The 10,849-nt window shown below is 49.7% G+C and overlaps 1 protein-coding gene across 2 annotated transcripts in view; it reads right to left on the bottom strand.

Moving 5' to 3' along the window:
* The window catches only part of Pkhd1 (polycystic kidney and hepatic disease 1 (autosomal recessive)), a 276,147-nt gene that overhangs the window by 117,928 nt on the left and 147,370 nt on the right, over window positions 1-10,849 (bottom strand). For both annotated transcript variants that reach the window (XM_013019158.1, XM_013019159.1), the window contains exons 48-49: window positions 2,029-2,206; window positions 741-936 (exon numbers count right to left, since the gene is read on the bottom strand). In XM_013019158.1, coding sequence (XP_012874612.1) covers window positions 741-936; window positions 2,029-2,206 — 374 coding nt within the window. The remainder of the gene's footprint in view (window positions 1-740; window positions 937-2,028; window positions 2,207-10,849) is intronic.

Genomic DNA, 10,849 nt, shown 5'->3' with positions numbered 1-10,849 from the left:
GCACACAGCACGTGCACACAGCACGTGCACACAGCACGTGCACACAGCACGTGCACACAGCACGTGCACACAGCACGTGCACACAGCACGTGCACGCCCTCCTCCTGGAGTCTAAACACCTTCCCACGGCGGTGCACAGCCTCACGGAAGCCACACGTGGCTGTGTGTGGAAGGGCAGCACAGCCCCGCTGCCCCCGCAGGCCCCTCCGGCGCAGGCCCAGCCCCGCTGCCCCCGCAGGCCCCTCCGGCGCAGGCCCAGCCTGGAGCGGGAGCAGAGCCGGCTCCAGGCACCGGTCAGCCCGGACACCGTGAGGACCAGCGGGGGAGCACTGTAAGCTGTGCCCGGGAGGAGCTGCTCCCGCGAGGAGCAGGGACGCCCAGGCTCATTCAACGCTCCCTCAGCCCTCTGGGGCTGTCTGTTCCTTTTCTGAGTCTTGTTCAGAGGCGGCGATACTAAGACCATCTGAGATCACTTTGTCTTTGAACTAAGGACCTGGCTCAGACAGTAGAGCACCCGCCTTGCGCGCTTTATCCCAGGTGAGAGCCAACAGAGACAAAACTTAGCAAAAAGAGTCCTGGTTACCTGCCCTGGCCTCGTAAGTCCGGGAGCTGGGATCTGAACCTGGGCAGTCCGAGTTCAGAGTCCAGACCCCCTCGGTTCTCTACAAACAGCTGGAACTCAGGAGTCCGGAGGGGCGCCTGCCTACCGGCCCCCCAGCCCCCCTCCGCCCCACACTCACTCAGGTAGGTGAGCCGCCTCTGCTGGGCATTGAAGAACCAATCGCAGTGCTGGTCCCGACCAGGTGATGGAAGAGACGGGAGAGAGTGGCCCAGGCGGCCCGAGCACGTCAGGAGGATGTCGGGGTGCGGGGGCGCGTCCCGGTGCTCCAGCAGGAGGTAACGGCCCGGGGCGAAGTTGTAGAAAGTGGCTGAGTACTGGAAACGGGTGAGGGGAAGAGCAAGAGAGGCAAAGGAGAGACGAAAACGAGTCAGTGGAGCTCCCTCAGTATCCAGGGGGGGCAGAGGGGCCGAGGCGCGGCCACCTGCAGGACTCCTTCACGGCAGAAAGCACGGCGCGCGCGGCAGTCAGAGCCACAGGCCGGGGCAGAGACGTCAGGGCCGGGCACAGACCAGCACCCGCTCCAGAACCCTGCGGTGGCTGCTCTTAGGGGTCCATTTCACAGCTGGGGAAACTGAGGCAGGTTTGGGAACAGGGCCACACACTGCACAGCAGCAGAGGGTGGAGCCATGGCACAAACAGAGGGTCCACGTCACCGTCAAAGTCACACCCCCCCCCGCCTTGTCTCAGGGAAAATGAACCTCCAGGAGAGAAAAGAGAGGTGCACGTCCTGGGGGGTCTGGGGGGGGCAGAGTCCGTGTGACCTCCTCACAGGCGGACGGGGGCAGCCTCCCTCTCCCTCAGACTCTGCGGATGAGAGAGCTGTGCAGAAAGGAAGAGCCATGGGTTCACACCCCTTTGCTTCCCTGCCCTTTTTCCGGTTCCTTTCTCCTTTGTTTTCCTTTTCTTCTCTCCCCACTTCCCCTTTTCCTTTCTCTTTTGCTCCTGTCCCCAGAACCGTCCCTGTCCCTGGGGCATCGGACTCCTGGGACTGCCTGGGGCATCGTTCACAGGGCTGCAAGTTCACCCTCTGACCACAAGGTGGCGGTGCGGAATGGCTACCTGCCCCGTGAAGACATTTTCTCGGCTGGCAAACACAAGACGGGGCAAGTTGTCTTTTATCCTGTAATATTTTTTTTTGGTAATATAATTCTAGAGAATGGTTGGAGGCAGTTTTTCAATGAATTAATAAATTTAAATTTTCAAGCAGAACTATTCTGCATTCAGGATGGGATTTAAACAAGTTCTAAAATTTTCATGTTAACAAACCAGTGCTCATAACCAGGTTATAATTCATCTAGCAAAAAAATATATATATATATATAGGCTACCGCAGTTCCTCCTTATCAGCGTAAATATTTGCAATTCATGACTTCTCAGAAGATCCCGGTGACGGTATCTGTGGTTACCTGCAGAGATCTGTCCCTCTGCGGACGCTCGAACTGCAGAGAGTAGGTCTCTCGATCCAGAAGCAGAGCCACCCAGCCATGGTGGTTGGACAGTGTGTCGTGCACGTAGTTGACCGTGGTCGTCTTGTTTCTGCTGTCAATCAAGGTCAGATCATAGGAGACATCAGGAGCATTGGCTCTAGAGATTTAAAAAAAAATCCAAGTTATTTGCCCATTGAGGAGCCAGTGCCTCCATCTTCCAGACATCACCACCACCTTCCTTTGCTCTCTGCATGTCCAGGCCCTTGGTCTAGCATGCATGGAGACAGAACATTGTAGGGGCTCAAACAGTCCAGCGGGGTGGGAGAGGCTGCCTGGGGTGACCCACACTCACCCCCTGGGGCTGGGGAACACTCCCAAGTCACATGCAGATCCGAGACTACTAACACACCCCACCTGAATGAATTCCCTGGGGCCCCGAGTGTATGCCATTCACTTAACAAAGACGTGCCCAGGGCCAGAATTTTGCTGTATACCAAGTTTACTGATGACAGAAAACACATATGGTGATTGGGTGTTTCCCCAATTAAGTCCCCAGGGGACTTAATGGGCTTAGAACCCGGGTGCTGTGCTCCACCTTCACAGCATGAATGGTGAGCTGGCTCCTCCCTGAGAGCCCCGTGGGGTTCTGGGCTTGGCTATTTGGGAAAACACTGGTGTGTTCCGTCAGCAGGAGGCACTTCTCTTTCTCCGAGGGAGCTCCCTGTGGCACACAGTCCTGGTACAGGGATGGGGGCACTGGCGGCGGCTGCACCAGTGCCAGCTGCACGAAAGACAGGTCCCTTTTCCTTAATTCGGACAGGACAGACACACATAGACCTGTGCTTTCCCAAAGTGCCAGAGTACAGCAAAAAAGAGAGGTAAATGTCCGAAGATAAAACGAGACACTTACTTGCCAAATTAGTCTACATAGCCCATCCGGGAAAATTATTTTAAGACTCCATTAAAACATAAAACAGCTGGAGTCACATGCTACAAGGTTAAATGTGAGCAAAAAGACTAAAAATCTTTTCTCTCCGTTTAAATCAATACATATGATGACCTGTCCTCCTCTAGTGCTCATTAGACTCTGATCTGTGGCCTTTTACTGTAGGCAGATAATGAGTTCTCAGAGCAGAGGGAAAGAAGATAAAGGAAGATGTTGGTTTTTCCCTAGCAAAGAGGGGCATGAACATATCCAAAGCCAATTAATAATGCACTGGCATATTATGGGAAGGAAACTATTATTCATATAGGGGTTCTCAACTGGGCATCCAGAGGGCCTCCAATTCCTGGCTCAACCACAATTCAGCCTCAGTCTCCTGAGTCGTTGGAACTACAGAGGTTTATCACTATGCCCAGCTAAAGAAGGAAGATTCTGAAGTGTTAAATGCTAGGGCAATTAGGAGGCTGAGTTAAGAGCACTGCTGGGTTTCCGAGCATCTAGGGCCACACCGTCGGTCCAGCGTGAGTCTAGCCTGAATGACATAGCAGACGTTGGTTCACAAAAAGGAAAAAAAAACTGGTTTGAGTAGCTGGGGTCAGTGGATGTAATAGGAAATGTATATCTGCACACACCACCATTTACAAACTTGGAGAAATTACTAACCCTACGCTTTTGGTTCGTCTCTTTTACAGAGACAAGTTAACTGAGATACAAGTTTCCAATGCAGATGTGAACGTAGGAGGAGGTCTACTTGGGAAGAAGAGGAGAACCAGCGAGAGTCAGGAAGGAGAAGGCAGTCCAATGGGTGAATAAAAGTACATTATGTAATGAATCAAAATGTGGTAACAAAACTCGCTATTTTGTGCAATTAATAAGCTCACGGAAGCACAACTCTTTTTCTAAAGTTAAAATCTTCCATTTCTTTTTAACTACAACAGTTTGGGTTACAGAAGCACTTGTGTTTTCAGAATACAAATGTGATTTATTGAAGATTTGGACTTTAAATATCGCAAAGAGCGACGCTTACACCATGAAAAGCTCACTACGAGGAAACTTGAAGACATCCTCTACCACATGTAACCATCGCCAAACCCAGTGAGGTCCACCACAGCTCACTGAAGAGGGATTTCAGGTTGCTACATTCATTATCCCTCACTGCCCCCGACAGTGTCTGGAGCTTAATCCACAATGTCCGGTCACTTAAAAATGTGACTGCGAGCTTTCAGGTGACGGAGCAGCGACTCTGTCTGCATGGTACTTTCAGCGTTGGAAAGGAGCATTTTTTTGCACCATTTCCCAAGTTTCTGAAGACCCTTTCAACACATCTCCCTCTGCAAATACCATCGAAGTGCTGTATGCTAGCACCCAACGAGTTCTACTTTGTGCCTTCCCGGGATGCTGTCTTTCCAGTTAGCAGCCCACCATCCATGAGAGGCCCGTCACACACAGCACAGTGTAAACCTGAATTAATCCCCCCCACATCCTCCTCCGGCCTGGCCCACTCACGCAGCCCCTCCGTCCATCCCAACTCAGTCTGACTCTCAGGATGCAGTTCCTAGGCTGGGATGTGCACGCCAGCTCTGGGTAGTTCAGGTCGGGAGGGAGGTGCTAAACGCGTCACAGCTGGTGATAGAAAGGGAGCATGGTAAAAAAACAAAAAAATGCAACAGACTCATCACCCAGCAGGTAATGCGTCTTGCACTGACCATTCCCGGGGACCAAACATTCAGAGTCGGTTCGGCGCCTGCCCCTTGGGCCAAACACCAGCACCGACGGTGGTAGGCTCTTCCACAAAGCACCAAAAGAAAATTTAAAAAAAAAAATCAAAGAGCACCAGGAAGAGAACTTACCCAGCATAATTACTACAATCTTCACTTGCCCTAAATAGCCACCAATTTCCCTGTGCCCTAAATAGCCACCAATCTCCCTCTCTTTACTGTTAATGAAGCAAAGGAGCACAAAAGTATTTCTAATTTGGAGGAGCCGAGGGAGTCTGCATGGGCCATTAGCGGCAGAGAGCTTCATTATGAGGGAAAGCAGTCTCTCTCTGAACTTCTTGTGGCTTTATGTGCAAGAAATCAGGAGGTAACCAGTCCGTTCTCAGCGTTAACCCTTCCTTCCGCAGCACAGACATCCTCTGAGCGCATGCAGACACACACAAGGAGAGGAGGCTCTCCCTTCCCCGCGGGCTTCCTTCACTTGTGCTCTTGTGTAAATGACAAAATCCTCCCTTTCGAATTAAGGGGAAACATCAGACGAAGGATACAACTTCCAGACTAAGGCACCATCTTACCACCGGCCACCCTGCTCTGGTCACTTAGTGTCTGTGAGCTTTGCAAAGTGGTGGAATGCTGCCGCCCAGAAATAGTTTGCTGACATGACTCGATGGGCCTGGTGTCTCGGGGTCATCTTCCCCGGGGTCCTTATCTCTACGCATTAACAAAACGCACTGCCTTGAGCTCCACGCTCCTGATTCATCACAGCTCTGATGAACAGAGCCAGCTGTATTTTTGTGTCTGGCACTGGGGCTTAAACTCGGGGCCTTGAGTGCTCTTGGCTTCTTCACTCAAGGCTGGCACTCTATCATTTAAGTCACATCTCCACTGGTGGCCTTTTGCTGATTCACTGGAGGGAAGAGTCTCTCAGACTTGCCTTCCCAGGATGGCTATAAGCCACCGTTGTCCGATCTCAGCCTCCTGAATAGCCAGGGTGACCAATGTGCACCTCCGGCTTAGAAGCCACCAGTCATGATTCCACAGCTTCTCCACAGCTGGCCCTCTCGGGTGCCACAAGCAAGTCCTGCACGTTTGTACCCACTTCTGGGGCTCTCATGCTTTATTGAAAAATGAAAGAGCAAAATCAAAGCTTTCCAGCTGTCTATTTCTACCTTTGTTCAGAGTGAACTAAAGCCATAATACATTGTGGAGGAAAAACGAAAAACAAAAAACAAAAAAGCACCAGCCTGGCACCTCCTCCAACACAGCTCTACCATTTGTGCAACCCACTTAGTATTGTCGGTTACATTGGGACGCTATTTCTTGCTCATTCTGTCTTAGTCCTTGGAGAAAAGCAATAGATGTCTACATCTTACTTCGGATGACCCCTACCTCCCTGTGGCATCTCAGAATCTGCCAAGGCTGGAGAAAACAGGACGCCATCCCGGAGCTATGCATGCACCCAGAAGGCCAGGGACCCTGTCATTGATATGGAAGAGAAATACTTGAATGCCATCAGGTGCGCAGTCAGAGGAAGAAACCTGCTTTCCCTGTTACGTTTACATAACTAGTGCGGCTGAGCACCGAGTGTGGATATTCATGGCTGGCTATGTTCTTGAGAGACTCTTGTTAATTAACCCTTGCAACCCCAGCTTCCATGGTGCATTATAGCTTCAAATAAGTCACATGAGCGGACTGCCACCACGTAATTTAAACAAGCGCTACAGACGAGGGCATTTATTCTGGAGAGCGCATTGCTCGGCACCCTTGTCTCCATCATTAAAGATGATAATTATGTAGTGAGTATTACTGATGAGATTCTCAGTCTGGATTCATTCTGATTTTTAGATGATTTTTTTTCCCATGTAAACGCTGCTCCCGGGAGATGAGGAGAGATCTGGAAATTTTTCTGTCTCGCAGTCTTTTTATTTAAAAAAAGAAAAAAAAAGGACTGTAAGATACCATTAGTGATGCTTTGCCAATTTAGCCCTAGGAAGAAGAGTTAGGCGATTATTAGACAAAGCTAGGCCAAAATTTCCATTTGAACTCTTCTTTACTTTGGCGTGCGCAGAGGTAGGGGGTGCCTCATACTTGGAACGCGGACACATTAAGAGCACTTACATAGGTGAAAACTGAACGCAAGCACTACGGGAGAGGATATTAGGCAGGATCTAAGACTCAAGGTGATCAGCAAGGACATTAACCTCTTCCTTCCCAGCGGCAGGAAGGAGGAAACAGAAGCACCAGGCACCACTGGTCAAAGGCTGGGACCTCCAGGCTTCTGATTTCCTGACCATCCGCCAGTTTCCGCTGGACTGCTATGATGTCATGGGATTATTGGAAATTATTACCTTGTTTTCGGAAATTGGATTAAGTTACATTTAAGCAGATTCGATTCCTTTGACCAGGCATTTGTTTCTCAGTATTTCATTCAATTAGTCATGTGCCTATGCGTGGTCCTTTAAATAACCAATGTACAATACAGACTCTTCCAAGGCAGCATTTATTAGGCCCTTACTGTAATGATGGCAAAGGACTTGTACGAGCACCGATGTTCCTCTGCTCCTCTTATTCTTATGAGAACTAGAGCAAAGAGAAGGGAAGTTGCTATTCTAAAAGAACACACAAAGAGGCTAAGAAGCTTTGGCCCATCCCCTCCAGAGACTCGTGATTGCTTCTCTGGTCTTCCCCTTTTGAAAAATAATTTTAGATTACATCCATATATCCTGACTATATTTTGTGCACAACCAAAAATGCTCAGGATTGAGCATTTCGTCGGGCTTCTACGTTTTCTAATTTTCCCCACAGTCAACTCAGTCCGTAATTAGGAGGCAGAAGCGAGGCCTGATTTCTTGATCTCTGAATAAGCCGATGAAAACTGAAATAGTACTACTGTGCTTTACACCAAAAGTCTAATAATTCCCAGATGATCATTGCGAGGGCTGAGTTTTCTTTCTCCCCCAGCACAACTCTACGTGCCTAGATACACAACCAGGGCAAGAAGACAATTGCAAAAGTAAGTGGAATACTGGGTGGTTGTGGGGTGGGGATGCAGAAAAGAATAGATCAGATGTACAAATAAATCCTCTGATCATCTGATAGCCACAGAGAGGAAAGGCTGGGGGAAGATCATAGAGGACACTGAGCTTCCATGCTTCTACGAATTTTAGGAACTAAAACTGGGGAGAACATTTTTATCTCTGGTTGAATGCAGAGAGACTTCATATGAACATGTCTTACCCACGACACAAACGAGTAAGGACATTAGAGGAATTTCACTTACACAAAACTCACAACAACAAACTAACCTTCCTTGCCATCTACAAGGAAACATGGGCAGTTTACAAAACCATTCTTGAGCTAAAACTACTGGTTAGAGGGCTAGCACACAGAAGGAATACTAAAAATCTATGTTGGCTGCTCAAGGAAACTTCCAGGAGCTCATGAAAGCTGAATTCCATGACTGGAAAGGAGCAAAGAAGTTGAATGTGGCTAAGAGACAGGTACATGGGGAAGTACCGGGTGATGACACAAGCCCACAGCAGGGTATTAAGAACATTAGCTCTCCAAGAAAGGCACTGTGAAGCCAATGTCAAGCAAGGAACACAGGGCAAGACCAAATGTATGTATGAAAGGCTCAAGATCAGACCACACATAAGGTATCAAGCTAAGGAGCTGTTGTAGTTTTACAAGTAAATAGCAATGGCAGCCAGTTGCTCACACCTGTACTCTTAGCTACTCAGCAGGCTGAGGTCTGAGGATCCTGGTTCAGATCCAACCTAAGCACGAAAGTCCATGAGACTCTTATTAGCCACCAGAAAACTGGAAGTGGCACTGTGGCTCAAGTGGTAGAGTGCTAGCCTTGAGCTGAAGAGCTCAGGTACAGCGCCCAGGCCCAGAGTTCAAGCCCCATGACCAAAAAAAAAAAAGATGGTACACAATGTAACTGTATAGCATACTTCAATTTGGACTAGCCAGGAGCTGCATAGCTACAGAGCTCCTGGCTATAGAAGCTGTGTGTTTCCAGTGGCTATAACGCGGGACAGTGCAGCTTCTCAGGGCTGTCTGGAGAAAGAGACCTGAAGAGCAGTAGAGCAATGAAGACCAGAGGGAAACTATTGGGTCTCCTTTCTGAATGTTAAGTGAGGTTGTAAAATTAACGCAGCTTCACCCAGCAAGGATGCATGCTTTGGGAAGAAAAGGACAGCATGCCGAAACGTAAAGGGCTCCAGCATTTCAGGAACAGAGAGAGGAGCTCAAAGAGGAAGTCTGGAAGAAACACACACACGCACACGCACACACACACACACACACACACACACACACACACCTGCACATAGCACCTTCTTCCTCTGTCTAGCTCTAGATAGATGCAGAAGATGCTACCAACATCTTGGTCACAGATAAACACAAGCACTAGGCAACTCGTGTCATCATTCATGGACACTGGAGAAAAATGTTCCCCGGCATCCTTTGCTTTGGACGGTCCTGACCTCACACTGCCTTCTTCCCTCTTCGGGAAGACCGAGGTTCTTAAAGGATGTTGGTGGAAACAGCCTGGCAAGGCCACGGCTCAGGAAGGCTGTGACTCCTGCAGTAGTGTATATGTGAAGCTGGAGGGGGAGGGAACCAACCCACACACGACTCCCACGCAGCTTGGCCACCTGGCATCTTGCTGGCAGGTGAACCTGACTCTGCCCTGTGCTCATCCCACGGGCATCAGACATTGTGGCCAGCTTCACCTCTGTCCGTGCTTCAGCGAACCCAGCCTCCAGGGTAGAGTCCTGGAAGCCCAGGCAATAGGAAGTGCCACCGACGTGGGCGTCGGTCGGTCAGAGTGAAGGACGACAGTGAGGAGCAGAAATAGAAGGCCACTCGTGTCAAAGAAAGAATCAGAGTGGGGCCTAACCAGGACGCAATCATAGTCCAAGTGCCTGGATCTCAGCAACTCGGGGAGGGTGGCCCGTGTATGCAGCTAAATCAAGCCCCCTCCCTTCCCTCCCGGGACCTCAGGCTGAGGCAGGGGGTAACAGCTGAAAGTGAGGACAGCAGGGCGCTGGCGCCATCTCAGATCTTCATCAACACGCAGCCCCAAAGATCATGATGTTCGAGATTTGTAAATCAGCTCTTAGGGTGCTTGCCCCGGGGCAAGTAGCACAACAAATTAATCCTTCTCCATGAAACACAACAAAGTTTGAATTCAAATTTGCTCATTAGCACTGACATGTTTCTAATGAGGTTATAATGCTCTGGGACAAAGATCAAGCCACTGAGCACAGACAGCCAGGGCTGGCATAGGAGAAGGATAGAATGAGGAGGACCTGAGCACAGTGCCCCCCAGCTTTTGGGTGAGTCCCCTGGCTCAGATGGTCTGAGGCCCAGCCTGAGATTCTGCATGGCGAAGGCACTGGCTGAGGATGCCGATTCTCTTGCCCCTGCACTAAGCCCAGGGCCTCGGAGCTCATCGAGTCTAGTTGCCCTAGACTAAACACAAGGACCCAGGGCCGAGAGACCTATGACTGGCAGCACACGGAGACCTCCCTCACGGGACTGTGAGACATGTGGATATTTATCCAAGGACCAGTGGGTCCACCCGAAATAGAAGCCTAGGAACGCGGTTGGCCAATCATCTTCATTTCCAAAACATTGGATTCTCCACTTTGGGAGGGGAAAAAAATCCCCCAAAGAGAAAAAGACAGGGTAAGCTTTCACCCTCCTGGGAGCCTTACTAGATCACTTAGAATATAGAACCAGGACTTTCACTTTCCCAGCCTTGACACACTCTGTGTCAGGAGATGATGACCCTAAGAAGGGCCAAGGTTCCTGCTCTGAAAACCTCCAAGGTCAGATCTGCAGACAAGGCTGGGGTTCTGCAGCCCCGTCTACAATCGCACTGACACGCGTCCATCCAAGAGACAACCTAGGAAGATGTCAAAGCAATGCACAACTCAACAGGCTTTGGCAAAGAAGAAGTACAAAAAAGCAAGCACAGAACAACCCCTTCCACAACACAAATCTATAGTATTTTCCTCACTGGTAAGCATTGTATCTTGGGTATTATTTTCCTCACTGGTAAGCATTGCATCTTGGGTATTATTTTCCTCACTGGTAAGCATTGCATCTTGGGTATTATTTTCCTCAC

The sequence above is a fragment of the Dipodomys ordii genome, unplaced genomic scaffold, assembly GCF_000151885.1.
Source record: "Dipodomys ordii isolate 6190 unplaced genomic scaffold, Dord_2.0 Scaffold44, whole genome shotgun sequence".
Taxonomy (NCBI): Eukaryota; Metazoa; Chordata; class Mammalia; order Rodentia; family Heteromyidae; genus Dipodomys; species Dipodomys ordii.
This window is presented reverse-complemented; position numbering and strand designations above follow the sequence as displayed.